Source organism: Salvelinus fontinalis, chromosome 16, assembly GCF_029448725.1.
Source record: "Salvelinus fontinalis isolate EN_2023a chromosome 16, ASM2944872v1, whole genome shotgun sequence".
Lineage (NCBI taxonomy): Eukaryota > Metazoa > Chordata > Actinopteri > Salmoniformes > Salmonidae > Salvelinus > Salvelinus fontinalis.
The window spans coordinates 11,235,060-11,255,024 of NC_074680.1; the positions used below are offsets into that span (position 1 = coordinate 11,235,060).

Genomic DNA, 19,965 nt, shown 5'->3' on the forward strand with positions numbered 1-19,965 from the left:
TTCCACCAGAAACTGGGAGATGAATTTCCCTTTCAGCAGGACAATAACCTAAAACACAAGGCCAAATCTACACTGGAGTTGCTTACCAAGAAGACAGTGAATGTTGTGGCCGAGTTAAGATTTGACTTAAATATACTTGTAAATCTATGGCAAGACCTGAAAAAGGTTGTCTAGCAATGATCAACAAACAATTTTACAGAGCTTGCCGATTTTTGAAAAGAATAATGGGAAAATGTTGCACAATTCAGGTGTGCAAATCTCTTAGAAACCCAGAAATACTTAGATCTGTAATTGCTGCCTAAGGTGATTCAAACATGTCTTGACTCATGGGCTACTTATCAAATCAAGATATATTAGAATTTTCCTCCACTTTGACATTAGAGAATTTTGTGTAGATTGTTGACAAAAATGACAATTCAATTAATTTTAATCCCACTTTGTAACACAACAAAATGTGGAAAAGTCTAGGGGTGTGAATACTTTATGAAGGCACTATATATGTGATTGTAAACAAATGTAAGCAAGGTATGAAATTATTCTGTTTTAGTTAATATATTATATTTGTTTGGGCTTCTTGCGGACAATTTCCCTTCTACAAATTATTAGTAATTATATTTTTAGCCCCCTGACCATCCTCTCGGGAAAAAATCAGCCCACGGCTGAATCTAGTTGATAATGGGCTAGAATGATTGAGAAAAGGTTGAGTATTATGATGTGAATTTTGAGGTGTTGCTTTTGAAACCTTGAAAGGCCTCAATCATGGCACAGGAGGGATTCTTTTTAGCACTTTGAGCCAAGATTTTCATGAAAAATAACCCAGATAAACTTTAACGTTGTCATTCCAACACTACCTTTTTCAATCGGAGGAAATAAATTATGAGAAAATTATACTGATATGCTGTCATAAGCATTTCCTTCCCTCTTTAAATAAGGTACAGAATTCTCAGCCACGTCTCCGTTGAGCCTCCACAGATTGGCTTAACATTTGTTCTCTCTACGAGACCAAAATTCAATTTTCATTACGAGGAGATCCCCGGCTTAGGCAAGAGAACATTTTGCACTGATCTGAAAAGTATATTTATATTACAACAAACTCGATTGACTAAAATCTTCAAAATGCCACTCACCTGTGACATTTGGGGGAGATGAGAATACAAGGCTGCGCTTACTTTTTTGGGGAACGGAATATCTAATCGACGCGGCTTGAATAGATGATTACTTTATTCATATCCGATGTGATGCGGATTGTACCAAACGTTAATACATCCGACTCAGATTCTCCCCCTTTTGTGAGAGGCGAGAGCCTGGATGAATAATTGAACAGTCCCACGGTCCAAATGTCACAGCTAGGGAAAATTGTTTGCACTTGTGGTAATTAGAATTTCATTATTTGTTATGTGCGTTTGAAATCCCTGTCAGTCCAGATTCAACCTTATTACCGTGATGGCAGATAGCTCTCCCCATGTGTGAAGGAACAGGAGAAAGATCCTATAATGGATACACTCATACCACATTGTCTGTAACACTAATACACGCACAGTCACACGCGCATGCACGTGTACACACGCATGCGCGGAAACGCTCCCCAAAAAAACACATGCACGCCCACATTGAATGGAATGTATAAAATACGAATGCTTGGAAATGAAAGATAGGACCATCCATTCTTCATGTTCACATCCTGTCACACAGAGCATGTGTATAAATGACACTCCTAGGTTTGACGACACAATGTCCCTGTAATGGAAGGTTAGTGGTGTGTGTATGAGTGTGTCACCGGTGCTTGTGGATTACGCATTCTCTGTCTCTGACTGAGAGTGGGTTTGACATGAATATCACGTGTTTGTGATTGTGTGCATGCCTGCGTGTGCGCTTGCCTGCGTGTGTGTGCACGTGTGCGTTTTTTCGCGTGCATGCGAATGTGTGTGTGTGCATCACCTCTCCATAGCTGTTTTCCCCCTCTCATGTCAACCTGTCAGGCCTGTCTCGGTGCAGTGCAGTATGGCTGGAAGGGAGGCTGTGTCTGCGTGTGTGTGTGTGTGACAGCCATGCATTTGAATATGAGCTGTTTTAACACTCAGGCCACAGGTGACACCGCATGCCGCTCCCTAAGTGTACTAACTGTCATACTACCCATTTTATGATTCCTGACCCCCCCCCCCCTCCTCTCTCCCTCGCTCCCCTCCTTCGCCTGCTAACATAATTCATTCTCGCCCTCTATGTCACACATGTGTTTTCCCTCAGATAGCTTAGCTTCTCCCTTTTATTATTCAAGATTTGTTTTTGCATGAATAGTTGTAACTCCTTTTAGTTCTGTTTATGACATTATCCACTTAAGGGGACTAAGAGCTATTGGGACTGTCCTATAGCTGCTTCAGCGGCTTTGAAGAGAAATGTTTTAACGGTTAGATTGTGTTTATCTTGGTTTTAAATGGGCAATCTGCAGTTGCTACATCAATTTTAGGACTTGAAAATTAATGATATACAGTGCATTTGGAAAGAATTCGACCCCTTGAATTTTACAACATTTTGTTACGTTACAGCATTATTCTAAAATGGATTCAATTGTTTTTTCCCCCTCATCAATCTACACACAATACCCCATAATGACAAAGCAAAAACAGTTTTTTATCACATTTAAATAAGTGTTCAGTAGCTTCACTCAGTACTTTGTTGAACCATGTTTGGCAGCGACTAAACCTTTGAGTCAGCTTGGGTATGACGCTACAAGCTTGACACACCTGTATTTGGGCAGTTTCTCCCATTCTTCTCTGCAGATCCTCTCAAGCTCTGTCAGGCTGGATAGGAAGTGTCGCTGTACAGCTATTTTCAGGTCTCTCCACAGATGGTCTATCTGGTTCAAGTCCGGGCTCCGGCTGGCCACTCAAGGACATTCCGAGACTTGTCCCGAAGCCACTCTTGAGTTTTCTTGGCTGTGTACTTAGGGTCGTTGTCCTGTTGGAAGGAGAATCTTTGCACAGTCTGAGGTCCTGAGCACTCTGGGGCAGGTTTTCATCAAGGATCTCTCTGTACTTTGCTCTGTTCGCCTTTCCTTTGATCCTGACTAGTCTCCCAGTCCCTGCCACTGAAAAACATCCCCACAGCATGATGCTGCCACCACCATAATTCACCGTAGGGATGATGCCAGGTTTCGTCCGGACGTGACGCTTGGCATTCAGGACAAAGAGTTCAATCTTGGTTTCATCAGGCCAGCGAATCTTGTTTCTCATTGTCTGAGAGTCTTTAGGTGCCTTTTGGCAAACTCCAAGGCTGTCATGTGCCTTTTACTGAGGAATTGCTTCCATCTGGTCACTCTACCATAATAGTCTGATTGGTGGAGTGCTGCAGAGATGGTTGTCCTTCTGGAAGGTTCTCCCATTTCCACAGAGGGACTCTGGAGCTCTGTCAGAGTGACCGTCGGGTTCTTGGTCACCTCCCTGACCAAGAATGATGGCCACTGTGTTCTTGGGAACCTTCAATACTACAGACATTTTTGGGTACCCTTCCCCAGATCTGTGCCTCGACACAATACTTTCTTGGAGCTCTACGGAAAATGTCTTCGATCTCATGGCTTATATAGATAGGTGTGTGCCTTTCCAAATCAAGTCCAATCAATTGAATATACAACAGGTGGACTCCAATCATGTTGTAGAAACATCTCAAGGATGATCATTAGAAACAGGATGCACCTGAGCTCAATTTCGAGTCTCATAGCAAAGGGTCTGAATACTTTTTTATTTGTAATAAATGTGCCCATAAAATATAAACCTGTTTTTGCTTTGTCATTATGGGGTAGAGTCATGAAGATTTTTTTTTTTTCATCCATTTTAAAATTAGGCTGAAGCATAACAAAATGTTGAAAAAGTTAAGGGGTCTGAATACTTTCCAGCTGCACTGTATACCAGTTGGTTCCTGAATAACTTAAATTGCCCCTTTAAAGGCCCAGTGCAGTCAAAAACGTGATTTGTGTGTGTTTTATATGTATTTACACTATGAGGTTTAGGGATGTAACGATTCATTGATCTGCATCGGCCCCCGATTTAAATGTTTAAGATACGACTGCACCGATCCGCGGACCCCAAACCGATCCAAATGTAGCATGCATCAGTCAGAAAATCGATTAAAACATTACGAATCACGGATTCACCCCCCCAAAATTATCATATTACTTTCTTTCTACCTTACGAAAATACCTCATATTTTGTGACAACTGATGTCGACTTTCGGTGTCGAACTAAAAGCATGTAACTGTGTTGACAGTCATTGATCTACAAGTCCTGTTGCATGCCGAACACCCCTAGGGAATATCAGCCTAGTCAAACTGCACACTGTGCCCAGGTTCGCCTGTTGACCAATGCCAGTTAGACGGCCTGTTCCTGATATTCCACATCTGCATTCAAATGTTAAAATGGCTCATTTGGTAGGTTGTTATCATTGCGCTGCTCAACAATTGTATTTTACCGGAGTAAAAGTAAGCTACCGGAGACAACTCTCATCTCTTTATACCTGCTGAACGGGGCTTACAATAGATTTCATTTGGATTGTTCAGGCTCACCATCAGCAACAGTTTGGATAGTTTCGCTTTAACCAATTGGTGTATATGGTCATTTTTAGATTTACAGGGTAAAGTTAATGTTTTCATAACGATGAATCACTTGTGCGAGGCGCACTGCATGGCTAAAATGGGAGGAGAAAAGAAGCTCACTAAACTTCCAAACGGTCAAAAAATGTGCTTTACACTGAGTGTACAAAACATTAAGAACACCTTCCTAATCTTGAGTTGCACCCTTATTTGCCTTCAGAACAGCCTCAATTTGTCTGGGCATGGACTCTTCAAGGTGTCGAAAGCGTTCCACAGGGATGCTGTCCCATGTTGACTCTAATGCTTCCCACAGTTGTGTCAAGTTGGCTGGATGTCCTTTGGGTGATGGACCATTCTTGATACACACAGGAAACTATTGAGCGTGAAAAACCCAGCAGCGATGCAGTTCTTAAAACACACTCAAACTGGTGCGCCAGGCACCTACTACCATATCCCGTTCAAGGGCACTTAAATATTTTGTCTTGCCCGTTCACCCTCTGAATGGCACACATATACAGTCCATGTCTCAATTGTCTCAAGACTTAAAAATCCTTCTTTAACCTGTCTCCTCCCCTTCATCTACACTGATTGAAGTGGATTTAACAGGTGCCAGTCTATGTCATGGAAAGGTTTATACACTCAGTGTACACTTGGATATGTCATAGTTAATTTGTAAACGATACATTTTAATACTAGTTCAAAAAACTGAATCTGCAACAATTACAAGTTAATTAGTGGGTGATGTATATTTCAGAACCAAAGTGGGGGGACAAAAAGCAGTCTACTTTGCCCCCCCCTAATCTGATAGTGGTAGTGGGGTGGTAGATGCCTAGTCTCCCTTATTACTCAGATCAGGTGCCTACATAGTATACACCATAGACATGCACACATACAAAGTATACAACACACACACACACACACACACACACACACACACACACTTACACACACAGAAGTTGCCTCAGACAGATCCAGCTCAGAGAGGCCCAGCTTTTGAGCTCCATCAGCAAGCGATTTTAAGAATGGAGAATTAATTTGTTCATGCAACTAATGTTAGTGCATCGAATCGTATCGCATCGAAACGAATCGCATCAAATCGTTTCAAACTAAAAAGTATCGTTCATGCATCATATCATAACCCATTTATCAAGATACATATCAAATCCTCTTGAAAGGGAAAGATGCACATTCCTAATGAGGTTTGAATAATAGCTACATTATTGCTTGAGAAATTGCTCTTTGCTAAGAAGCATTTTTTTTTCTTGTTGACCATTTTTATTGAGAACAATCACAGTAAGGTACTTATTTAATTGTTACCCAGAAATGATTTGATATGGATAAAAAGGGCTGCATTGGACCTTCAAAGCAACACTTTCTTATTGTAATGAGCCATCTAAACAACAACAGCAGGGGTCTGTGGAAGTCTATTGCTTTGTTAGAGTCCAAGATTAAGGGATGGTTCAAAAAGAGGAAAACATATGTAAGGAGTCACCTGAGAAGTGCCACACACACCTCTCTTCCCACCCATCTGCCCACTAACACCCACACACACACACACATTCACACAGAGACGCGCACGCACACGCAGCGACATACTGTGCATGCATGTATGTACACACACACACACACACACACACACACACACACACACACACACACACTCACACTCACACTCACACTCACACTCACACACACACAAGCTAGTAATCCTTAGTTACAAATCACAGATGTTTTCCTCTCTTCCGTCTCCTTTCTTCTCCCTCTTCTGTTCCCCCTATCAGCGGGAGATGGAGTTAAGTGCAGCTGTCGGCCAAATTGCCCGTGATTGTCTCTCACTTATTCCTTCCTGTCTCTGTGGTGCCCTTTTGAAATCTCTGATTGCAGCCAGTCATTTCAAGTCAAAGGCTGGCACCAAAAACCATTGATTTCAGTGGTGGTAGTGTGAATGCCGCGTGACCTCATTCTGTCTTTTCTGCTAAATGTGCTAAATGTTCACAATAGGGGGGCTGAATCGTTAATTCTCAATCACACACCACCCTAGGGAAAGCCTCTATGAAAACAAGCACACACACACACACACACAACCCCCTCTCCCAGACCTGTAACCCCTGACCTCTATCCTGTGTGCACTCCATAGAAATAGAATCACTAGATGAGCCATCGCCATTCAAATCAATGTATAGGTCTGGGTGGACGGCGGCCATATTGAATGTACCAATACCTATGATAATGAACTCATTCTATTTCTATGGTGCCCATAACCATGTAAATCAATGTATGAGTCAATGGCGGCCATATTGAGTGTACCCATAACAATAATAACATTCTATTTCTTTGGTGCCCTTCCTCTCTGTCTCACAGATGCCTTGAACATGCGGAACAGGCGAGTGATCTGTACCGTGCTGAAGGTGCTGCAGCACCTGGTGGTGTCTGGAGAAATGGTGGGCGAGGCCCTGGTACCCTACTACAGACAGATCCTGCCCATCCTCAACATCTTCAAGAACATGAACAGTGAGTCACTTACATTATAGATCTAGCCTATACTGTGTGTCTGGCAGTATGTGTATTGTGGTGAATTTGAGGGGTAGTGGGAGTGGGATTTAAACGCGCGACTCTGCAACAGCTACGCTACCTAATCCATTACGCCATCACCAAAAATGCTGAACCACTTGGTGAGGTTGCTGGTGTTGTGCTACGGATGCTACGGTATGTTTGTGAGTGCTAGCTTACTGGAGTGAAAGTGCAGAGTCCGTACAGTATGTACAGTACAGTATGTAGCCTATGTCTTTGACTGATGGCCACAGCGATGCTGTTCATGTTTACTAGGCTATATGGTGAAAGGACAGTTTGAATGGCGGATGTGGTATCTTTAATTTATATTTTTACATTTTTTAAGGAGTAGATCAGCTTTACTATTGCAGATAGATTGTAGCTTCCATCAATGTAATTGTTTGTATCGTTTCCAATCCCCCATATATTTTTGTAAATATATACAGTACCATTCAAAAGTTTGGACACACCCACTCATTCGAGGGTTTTTCTTTATTTTTTACTATTTTCTGCATTGTAGAATAATAGTGAAGACATCAAAACTATGATATAACACATATGGAATCATGTAGTAACCAAAAAAGTGTTAAACAAAGGCAAAGGGTGGCTACTTTGAAGAATCTCTTCAAAGTATATTGATTTGTTTATGGGCGAGCTCCCGCTCCCATCCATTTCCGGGAATCAAAGGCTTGATGTTAGAGAGCTGCCACTATTAACATGTTAATAGACTTTTTTTTTTGTGTGTGTGCATGCATGTCTGTGTGCTCACTATTATTCGCTATAAAAGCTTATTTTTGTCCATACATCCCCTGAATGTCCCATATCCCATCAAGGTTGACCTTGAGTCGTGCTCATCCCCTTTCATCTAACTAGATGCATCACCTTTCCTTTTCCCATCAATGTATTAGCTTTAGACTAGAGGACAACCAACATCCTTCTGATCCCCAAGCCTCCACCCCTATCCTACGTGACACACGGCGTCTCCAGATTGGCATTCGATAGGCAGGGCTCTTTGTGTGGCGCTGTCAAGCCTCAAAGCGCCGACACGGCCCCATTCACAGCCGGACGGTGAGAGACAGACAGACAGCTCGACTCAGACAATCCCCAAAACGCCAGTCATTCACCGGCGTCAGTGGAATGTGAAAGAAGAGTGGCATTGTGAATCAATCACTTAAACACATGGCTTAAACAGGGCCTGAACACAGGGCTTTGGTCTATTAATCAATATCCAATTTGAATCTCTTGTCTCTTTAATTTGGTTACATTATCTCGTTGCCATTTTAGCATCGGGGGAGGAGAGAAAAAAAGGAGAGACGGGGAGAAAAAGATAGAAAGAAAGACAAAAGGGAGGATAGAAAATGGTGTCTTATTAGCACTGGGCCCTTATGCAAATCTCCTCTGTAAATTAGCTGTCAAATCAATCCCTAAACCGTTTTGGAGCGGGTGTATTTCGGGCGCAGCGGTTGGGCTGGCGAGCCCCACTAGGAATAGTTTATCTCTGCCTGATAGCTGCCCTGCTGCCTGGGTTGGCTGCTGCCTGAGTTGGCTGCTGCCTCGATCTGGTCTGATCTGGCATTCATTATTCCATCCTCATCCCCCTATCTGGCTCGGCTGGTCCCTGCTCCTCCTGCTCCCTGCCCAACCCGCTGGCTGGTTGCTGGGGTCTGACCTCTAACAGGGGGCCAGTGCTGAGGCAGAGTACACACAGGCAACCAGGCCTCGAATTTCCCGGCGGCATCGATGACCATGCTTGTGGATGCCCCCTTGTGTGGCCGTAATGCCCCATAAAAAAATGCCTTGCGGCCACGGTGGCCATTATGCCCTTGGACTGAATATAATAATTATAATTCCCTTCTCCCGGCTGCCACTTGCCATGTTCCCGAAGACACCTCTCATTCACATGGCTCTCTCAGATATCTCAATTCTTATTTACCAATGCCCGTCACGTGATCGGGTCCGTCTCAGGCATCGCAGCTACGAAGTACAAGTGAAGACAGACACATCAGGATTCTTAGCGAATTCCGAGGCATCTATATGCTATTGGTCAGCTTGTCGTTATGTGCCAGAAATAAATATTCGAAACAGACTCTGGGACCGCTGTGAGACAATAGATTGAAATTCATACAACCACTGTACATGAAACAAACATTTAAAAGCAATGAGACTGATGCAACAGATCAGAACGTTTAGCTTTAAAATGTTGATGATCTATTGCTTCTTCACATTATAAGCGCAGTAAAGATCACACGGCAGTAAAGTTCACACGGCAGTAAAGTTCACACGCAAATGGTCCAAAATGCAATTAGCTGGAAAACACCCTTCTCAAAAGCCCACTGCAATTGCGAGCGGTTTCATTTGACAGAGATTCAAATATCCTTTAGAAATGTAGAAAGAGGGAAGATCTAAATATGCAACTACTGTAGCATGTGTTGCTAATATGACTAGATTTGTGCTGGACAACGGCTGCTGGACAATGAAAGAAAGTTATTTGAAAACCAATAGAACATAAGAGAAATAGCCTACGGGTTTCAATGGCATTTTGTGTAGGCCAGTGACAACAAATCTCAATTGAATCCATCTTAAATTCAGGCTGTAACACAACGAAATGTCGAAAAAGTTAAGGGGTGTTTATAAAACAGTCAATAACGGACTACAAAAGGAAAACCAGCCCCGTCGCGGACCATGATGTCTTGCTCACAGACAAACTAAACAACTTCTTTGCTCGCTTTGAGGACAATACAGTGCCACTGACACGGCCCGCTACCAAAACCTGCTGGCTCTCCTTCACTGCAGCCAACGTGAGTAAAACATTTAAACGTGTTAAGCGTCGCAAGGCTGCCGGCCCAGACGGCATCCCCAGCCGCGTCCTCAGAGCATGCGCAGACCAGCTGGCTGGTGTGTTTACGGACATAATCAATCCTTATCCCAGTCTGCTGTTCCCACATGCTTCAAAAGGGCCACCATTGTTCCTGTTCCCAAGAAAGTGAAGGTAACTGAGCTAAATGACTACCCCGTAGCACTCACTTCCGTCATCATGAAGTGCTTTGAGAGACTAGTCAAGGATCATATCACCTCCACCCTACCTGACACCCTAGACCCACTCCAATTTGCTTACCGCCCCAATAGGTCCACAGACGACGCATTCGCAATCACAGTGCACACTGCCCTAACCCATCTGGACAAGAGGAATACCTATGTGAGAATGCTGTTCATCGACTACAGCTCAGCATTTAACCCAATATAGTACCCTCCAAACTCGTCATTAAGCTCGAGACCCTGGGCCTTGACCTCGCCCTGTGCGACTGGGTCCTGGACTTCCTGACGGGCCGCCCCCAGGTGGTGAGGGTAGGTAACAACATCTTCACCCTGCTGATCCTCAAAACTGGGGCCCCACAAGGGTGGGTTTTCAGCCCTCTCCTGTACTCCCTGTTCACCCATGACTGCGTGGCCATGCACGCCTCCAACTCAATCATCACGTTTGCAGACGACACCACAGTGGTAGGCTTGATTACCAACAACGACGAGACGACCTACAGGGAGGAGGTGAGGGCCCTCGGAGTGTGGTGTCAGGAAAATAACCTCACACTCAGTGTCAACAAAACAAAGGAGATGATCGTGGACTTCAGGAAACAGCAGAGGAAGCAGCCCCCTATCCACATTGACGGGACAGTAGTGGAGAAGGTAGGAAGTTTTAAGTTCCTCGGCGTACACATCACAGACAAACTGAATTGGTCCACCCAGACAGACAGCGTGGTGAAGAGAGGCCTCAGGAGGCTGAAGAAATTCGGCTTGTCACCAAAAGCACTCACAAACTTTTACAAATGCACAATCGAGAGCATCCTGTCGGGCTGTATCACCGCATGGTACGGCAACTGCTCCGCCCACAACCGTAAGGCTCTCCAGAGGGTAGTGAGGTCTGCACAACGCATCACCGGGGGCAAACTACCTGCCCTCCAGGACACCTACACCACCCGATGTCACAGGAAGGCCAAAAAGATCATCAAGGACAAAAACCACCCGAGCCACTGCCTGTTCACCCCGCTATCATCCAGAAGGCGAAGTCAGTACAGGTGCATCAAAGCGGGGACCGAGAGACTGAAAAACAGCTTCTATCTCAAGGCCATCAGACTGTTAAACAGCCATCACTAACATTGAGTGGCTGCTGCCAACATACTGACTCATCTCTAGCCACTATAATAATGAAAAATGTATGTAATAAATGTATCACTAGCCACTTTAACAATGCCACTTTATATAATGTTTACATACCCTACATTACTCATCTCATATGTATATACTGTACTCTATACCATCTACTGCATCTTGCCTATGCCGTACGGCCATCGCTCATTCATATTTTTTTATCTACATATTCTTATTCATTCCTTTACACTTGTGTGTATAAGGTAGTTGTGAAATTGTTAGGTTAGATTACTTGTTAGATATTACTGCATGGTCGGAACTAGATGCACAAGCATTTCGCTACACTCGCATTAACATTTCGCTACACTCGCATCTGCTAACGCCGGTCACATGTGTATGTGACAAATAACATTTGATTTGATTTGATTTAAAAGAATTCCTTCGACATTCCAATGTTCGAAGTTTGGCTTATCTACTTCAAAACAAGGTAAGACATGCCCCATAGTCAATTGTGCTCCCTCTCCGGCCTCTAGGTCACCAGGCTGCTCGTTATGGTGCACAACTGTCACCATTGTTACGCGCATCTGCGCATAATGACACTCACCTGGACTCCATCACCTCCTTGATTACCAGCCCTATATATGTCACTCCCTTTGGTTCCTTCCCCAGGTGTCATTGTATCTGTTCCAGTGTCATGTCTGTGCGTTGTTTGTGTTTCTTGTTTTGTATTTAGTTGCGTTTATTTATTAAAACGCTCACTCCCTGAACTTGCTTTCCAACTCTCAGCGCACACGTTACACCCATGAAATGACAATTATGGTTAAACGGTTTCAAAATGTTGACTGCCTCCACTCAGATTGCACGGTGTGTGATGTCGCGGTGCACAACTGGCACTGGCCTTTCTCTCCTAACGAACAGTACCTCAAGTATGTCAACAGAATCAAGCCTTTAGACATTAATATTTATACCCCACATTATATTTGTCAAACATTACTGGCGTTCAAATCAATTCAAATTTTATTGGTCACATACACGTGTTTAGCAGATGTTATTGTGGGTGTAGCGAAATGCTTGCATTAAGCCTAGATATATGTAATTTAAAGTTTGGCTACATTTTCTGGTTTCTCCCTCACGTTAGCATTGGTGTGGACATGTGAGGCTATTAGCCAATACACAGATACTGTATCACCTACATATGACTGGCAAATTATTGATTTACATTTACATACACTTATGTTTCTCTTAACAGAATGGCTAGTGTGTTTTGGTTTTCAAATGAATTTAATTGGCTATTTTGGTTAATGGCCTTGGTGCCCTAGCAGATTGGGCGCCTCTTGAAGTCCACATGGTCTTGCCCCTAAAATCTCGAAATTCCAGGCTTGCTGGCAACCCATTAACGCTTGTCATAGGGCTCCGTTTTAGGTAAATCCAGGGTAGCGTCCCAAATGTACCCTATTCCCTTTATAGTGCACTACTTTTGACTAGGGACAATAGGGATCTGGTCAAAAGTAGTGCACTATATACAGTAGGCAATAGGGTGCCATTTGGGACGCAGACAAACACTCGATTTGACCAGATCAACACAGAATATTGCTTCCACTCTATTAGAAAAACAAGTGCAGGCTTTAACCTATCAAGGTGGTGATGAGCACTTGATGGGTTGTATGCACAGCCTGTAGCGCTTCCTACTGGACGTAGTGTTGGTGATCACTGCGTTAGAATATTGTTGCTGATGTACTGAACACTGTACACATTAACAAGCCTCACGATGACCACAAGACATTGAAAAGATGTTGAAAATAGTTATTGTTTGTTGAAAGGACGTTGAAAATTCCTTTTAAAGGTGCTCACTGGGCTACTTCTATGAAGTTTGATGCAACGGTACAGTCATCTTTTCATGAACCCCTATCGCTATCTCAATACTCAAAGGTCTGAATTGGAAATGTATGAATCACTCTCTATGCATTACTTAAGCCTATTACTTTGCAGTTTGTACTTTGACGTTTCAAGATCACTGTCATCTATTCAAGTCTTTCCTTTGTGCGGCATAGTTTTTGATTTGAATTTTTGATTCATCAAAGTCTATCCATTATCTAATGTGTTTCCCACCTCCGGCTTGCTTTGTCACGCACATAATTCAATCATTCTGAACAAAAATGCAACGATCCACACGATAGAAGCTACATTAATCAAACGCATTGCACAGATTCTACAGAACACAAGGCACAAAAGACTTCAGTCTGTGGTTGACTGGTAACCTCTTTCCCACAACGCTCCCACACTATAACTCACTACTACTGGGTCCAACCCCCCCCATTCCAGCAGTAGCATCCCCTTCCCCCTCGCTCATCTCCCCAGCCGGCCACAACAGAGCCCAGTGTCCGCAGCTGGAGTCTCGACAGAGCGACGGTGGGTGGGATAGGGTAAGGGAAGGTGGGAGGGGGGACGTTTGGGTGTGGGGAGGGTACGCCAATGGCTCCATGAAAGGACATCTTGTGTCCCCCATGTGCAGCTGTTTGCTGCTGTGGTGGTGGTGGGCGAGAGGCGAGAGAGTGCCACCGCCAGTATTCTGTCTCTGGCTCCTCTCTCAGTGTCTCACCACACTGTCCCCTTTATCAGGGCTGCCAGCCCCCCTGCCACAAGTCTCCTCTTTGTGTGGTCCCCCCAGCTATCTAACACAGCAGAGCTCTGTTTCCATGTCCCTCTCTGCTCCCCCCCCTCCCTGTCCATACACTTCAAAGGACAGAGCTTTGGGTTAGGGTTGGGGTTGAGGTAGGCTCTGGCATCTCCCTGGGCAGCCCCGTTGGGGTCTTTAGGTGTCCTTTGACGACCAGGTCACCCTATCTCACTCTTGGGAATGTGCATGGTCTTGACCTGTGGCTGTGAGAGTTTCCCGGATGCTATATAAAGAAGGAATTTATGCATGTCTCCATTCTCAGATACGCAATATATTTGGGCTTATGTTTGACTTTCTGCAAGCAGCCATTGCAGCTGACACTGTAATGTTTCAAAGGGAAGTTAACAATGATGAGTTATTATAGCGGAGATGATGCATTATAATACTTGATGCAGCACTTAGTTTTCTGAATCAGCTCTGTTGGTGTGTGTGTGTGTGTGTGGTGTGTGGTGTGTGGTGTGTGTGTGTGTGTGTGTGATGACGGGGTTTAGGATAGTGCAGAAAATCACAGATGCAATTTGCACGGCTCTCTTGTTTGCTTGCTGTGATGAATCTCATCCCTAATGGGATGCAACAAACATTCCTTATGAGGGAGCAGCGTAGTCCGTCATCCAGCAAATTCCTCTCTTTTCAGGAACAGCAGTTATTTACACAGCCTTCAGAAAGTATTGACACCCCTTAACTTTTTCAACACTTTGTTTTGTTACAGCCTGAATTTAAAATGGATTAAATTGAGATTGTTTTGTCACTGGCCTATGCACAATAGCCCATAATGTCAATGTGGATTTTTTTTTCTTCAAAATGTTTAAAAGCTGAAATGTCTGGAGTCAGTAAGTGTTCAATCACTTTTATGGCAAGCCTAAATAAGTTCAAGAGTAAAAATGTGCTTAACAAGTCACATAATAAGTTGCATGGACTCACTACGTGTGCAATAATCATGTTTAACATGATCTCTGTACCCCACACATACAATTATATGTAAGGTCCCTCAGTCGAGCAGTGAATTTCAAACACAGGTTCAACCACAAAGATCAGGGATTTTTTCCAATGCCTCCTAAAAGTAGACATTGAATATCCCTTTGAGAATGGTGAAGTTATTATTTACACTTTGGATGGTGTATCAATACACCAAGTCACTACAAAGATACAGGTGTCCTTCCTAACTCAGTTGTCGGAGAGGAAGGAAACCGCTCAGGGATTTCACCATGAGGTCAATGGGGACTTTAAAACAGTTACAGAGTTTAATGGCTGTGATAGAAGACACTGAGGATGGATCAACAACTTTGTAGTTACTCCACAATACTAACCTAATTAACAGAGTGAAAAGAAGGAAGCCTGTACAGAATAAAAATATTCCAGGCACTAAAGTGGTACTACAAAAAATGTGTCAAAGCAATTCAATTTGGGGAAAATCCAATACAAAACATTATTGAGTACCACTCTCAATATTTTCAAGCATAGTGGTGGCTGCATCATGTTATTGGCATGCTTGTATCGTTAAGGACTGCAGAGTTTTTTAGGATAAAAAAGAAACGGAATGGAGTTAAGCACAGGCAAAATCCTAAAGGAAAACCTGGTTCAGTCTGCTTTCCACCACCCCTGTGAGATGAATTCACCATTCAGCAGTACAATAACCTAAAACACAAGGCCAAATCTACACTGGAGTTGCTTACCAAGGAGACAGTGAATATTCCTGATTGGCCGAGTTACAGTTTTGACTTAAATCTATGGCAAGACTTGAAAATGGTTGTCTAGCAATGATCAAAAACCAAGTGAGAGAGCTTTAAGAATTTTTAAAAGAATAATGGACAAATATTGCACAATCCAGGGAGTGCCATGCTCCCATAAAGACTCACAGCTTTAATTGCTGCCAAAGGTGAATCTAACATGTATTGACTCAGGGGCTTGAATACATACATCAAATTAAAGCAAGAGAGGGTATGCTAAACAACTTTTTTAGTACAGCTGTGCTGCGGTCATAGGTACGAGGCGAGTACCGTAGATCAGCACAGCAGCAATTGCTTTTATACAACGAGTTACCAATTAAATAAAAATCATTATTTAGATTAATGTATTCATAGGCTACTATTTCATCACTCAACGAAAATATAGGCCTAGTCCCGACTCCTGACACATGGTTGCTAGCCAAGCCGGCAGGCCGTTCATTCTGGTTAGGTTGCCAAAGACGCGGCCCAGTCATTAAGTATTTTTGTTCTATATCTATGGACACGACCCAGTCGTTCGTTCTAAATGTTTCTCTTATCCCATGCTTTCTAGCTAGCGAACTACGACTAACACAGTTTGGTCAAACAGTGAAGCTATAATAACAGCAAAGTACAGTGGTTGCTCCACTAAAAGTTTTGCAATTATGCTGCGGTGGTTTAGTACGGTACCCTGCGTCACCACTTCATTGCTCCAGACCACCACAAGGGGGAGTTAGAGCACTGATTATGCTTTCGGGTCCTACTGTGTCTCTGACAATGAACGGGCGACATAAACCTAAATAGAAACTGATAATTGTGCACGACTTCAGTATTACTTACTAAAACTGTTCTTACACTAAGGTTTTTATTATTTTATTTTGGTCTTACTGTAATACTGTAGGCCACTCCTGACCGGTCACGTTATTCAGCGCCTGAGTGGAGCAACGGTCTAAGACACTGCTCGGCTGTGCAAGTCGTGCTGCTACAGATGTTGGATCAATACCCGTCCTGCCCCTCGACTGAGATGATTGTAGGTTTTTGGTTTCTCTGCCTCTAAAAACACAAATATTTCTAAATAACAAAGTGGCTTTATTTTCAAAATAGTAACAATGTCTCACCCCATGTTCAAAAATTGTATTTTTCCTCGCGCTGTAATGAACACGAGGGGAGATAGAGTGCTGGTTTCAAGCGCAGGGCGCAGCAGGTGTTTATTGCGAAGTACCACAGGAGGAGGCAGGTAACTCCGTCCAGGGGCAGGCAGAAGGTCATACACAGGGGGTCCAAAAGGGCAACAGTACAGACAGGGAAAAGGCTAGTAACATAGTCCGGAAGGTCAGGCAATAGGTTGATAACAGGACATCCGATAGGCTAAAGTACAGGAAGGGAATAGGCAAAAAGTGTCGTTAGTGAGGCAGGCAAAAACTAGCATACACAGAAGGATTAAATTACGGGTAAAACAGAGCTCCGAATAGAAGTGTGTCACAAACCAAACAATACCTCACAATGATGGGGTGCAAAGAACTAAACTAAATAGTGTGTGATAATGACATACAGGTGTGTGAACAGGTGATTGGGATCTGGAGAGTGAGCTGCGTTCAGGGGATCTACGTGTTTGAGAGTGTGAGTTAGAAGTTACACGCCCATTTTACGTTATTTGAAAACGAAATCATCTCCAAAATGTAATTTTTTAAACAAAGCAATTATTGTTATTATTAATTTATAATTACATAAAAGCCTGTTGTGTATTCTCACATATATATTATTAACCCTGTTATTAGCGGGACAATATATATTGGTCATATTGTTCATGGCTCCCGAGTGGCGCACAATGGGATTGCCTTACAGAGAAATCCAGCTGAAAAGCGAGCGAGGTTCAAGTCACGAGGGCAGCTGGCACCGGATGGGCCGCAGAGCCGCGCACAGAAGACCGACCTAGCCCATAGGGAAGGGAGGAGGAAGAAGGGAGAGGTGGGGTGGACCCCAACCCCGCCACACTGTCAACACTTTTAAGGAGCATTGCACTAATAATGGCGCTGACTTGGGAAATGTTCCTGCTGTTCTGTTCTTAGTGTCAGTCTGCACGTTTAAACTAAAACAATGTAACTAATAATGGCATCTTTATGCTTTTTAAGAAATACTCTTTCAAAATGCCGATGTTTATTTAGTTATGGATCCATAACGAATTACTATTGGAATAAATATCACTGAATTACAGAAATATCCTCCAATCCTCTATATGTCATTATTGGTGGAGAGTCACGTCATATTTTTAGATATACTGTAGGTCTACCATAGGCGACATGAGTCTCACTAGTGTTGAGTAATGTGCTGTTAAAAGTTGTGTAGGTCTTATTTAAAGAGTATATTGAAGATAGAAGCAATTGGACATGAAGCAATAGCCTACAACTATTTTAGTACCGTTTCGTGCTGCTCTGAGACAAGCATGGGGACTGGTCTTGATAAATCAACGAGCTTTTCATTTTCACTGAATCTCCGTTTGGTTATTGGTTAGACTAGAATTACAGAATTAGGGTGTAGAAATGTTATGCTCTTAGTGTAACCTTTATTTAACTAGGCAAGTCAGTTAAGAACAAATTCTTAATTTACAAGGACAACCTCCTCTTTCCTCCCCATCGGGGAATTGAACCCTGGTCTCCTGCGTGCCTGCACGACACAGGGATTCTTTAGTTAAATAGCCCAGTACTGTACTCCCAACCGTCACGTTGGACAGCGACATATTTTAGTTCCAACCTAACGGAAACCCAGCGGGTTTTTCATTTTTCTTGGAATATAAACACCATAATATTAATCAAATGAATTAAGCAAGTACTTGTCAAAAGTTTGGACACACCTACTCATTCCAGGGTTTTCTTAATTTTTTACTATTTTCTATATTGTAGAATAATAGTGAAGACATCACAACTATGAAATAACGCACATGGAATCAGCTGAGAACAAATTCTTATTTACAAGGACAGTCTATTCCTTCCTCCCCGTCAGGAATTGAACCCCGGTATCCCTCGTGCCTGGATTCTCTAGTACAGCCACTATTGAAGGCTATCAAATGCTTCTCAAAGATGCCCTCTGGTGGTCAAACTACAAAAATCGCTGAAACTGGAAACACTTATCTCCCTCACTAGCTTTAAGCACCAGCTGTCAGAGCAGCTCACAGATTACTGCACCTGTACATAGCCCATCTATAACTTATCCCAAAGAACTACCTCTTCCCCTACGGTATTTATTTATTTATTTATTTTTGCTCCGTTGCACCCCATTATTTCGATTTCTACTTTGCACATTCTTCCACTGCAAATCTACCATTCCAGTGTTTTACTTGCTATATTGTATTTACTTCACCACCATGGCCTTTTTTTTTGCCTTTACCTCCCTTATCAGCACCTCATTTGCTCACATTGTATGTAGACGTATTTTTCTACTGTATTATTGACTGTCTGTTTGTTTTACTCCATGTGTAACTCTGTGTTGTTGAATGTGTCGAACTGCTTTGCTTTATCTTGGCCAGGTCGCAATTGTAAATGAGAAATTGTTCTCAACTTGCCTACCTGGTTAAATAAAGGTGAAACAAAAATCAAATGAAAACTAAAAACTAGCACTTACTAGTGGTTGACACGTAAACAACGTGCCATAGAATTCTGCGTCACCATGCATGCTGCGCCGCAGTAAGCTGCAACTTTTAAAGGACAAACCACTGTAGCTGCATTTGCATTTGTTAAGGCTGTTTTGGATACATCCATAGCAATAAGCCAATGATGTGCGATTTCGCCTGGCATAGAAAATGTGCTCTCTCGTCAGGAAACTGTTCAGAGGAGCTAGGCAACTACACAGCTAACGCAGCTGGTAAGACAGCAAACTTTCAGCATTTCATGTCGTTTGACCTCTTTTTTTATTGACATTCCTTTGTATATATCCATACAAATGATGCTGATTCATGATTTCGACTGGCTGAGAAAAGATGTCTGTCTCATTCTGACACGGCGATTCATTCTCAATAGGACAGTAGAAATCGAATTTAAATATTGAATTACAACATTTTTACAAACCCCTGTTGTTGCAAACCAAATGGTAGGCTAGAATCAAGGAGAAATATTGTCTAGATGCTTTTTACAGTGGAGATCAAGTTAATGAATTGCCTGGCTGGGCTGATGGAACACTGGATGTGCAGGGATTTCTCAGATTGAACAGAAACAAGATGGCCATTTTTGTGTCATAGGCTTACCCGTGCTAAACAGGTTTTTTAGTGTGGCTTTGAACGCCTCTCAACCAATCACAATGCTTGTTTTGACCAACCC

At 43.0% G+C, this 19,965-nt stretch overlaps 1 protein-coding gene across 1 annotated transcript in view; it reads left to right on the plus strand.

Annotated features, from left to right (window-relative positions):
• The window catches only part of pacrg (PARK2 co-regulated), a 288,420-nt gene that overhangs the window by 143,133 nt on the left and 125,322 nt on the right, over positions 1-19,965 (plus strand). The window contains exon 4 of the mRNA XM_055864384.1: positions 6,944-7,093. Coding sequence (XP_055720359.1) covers positions 6,944-7,093 — 150 coding nt within the window. The remainder of the gene's footprint in view (positions 1-6,943; positions 7,094-19,965) is intronic.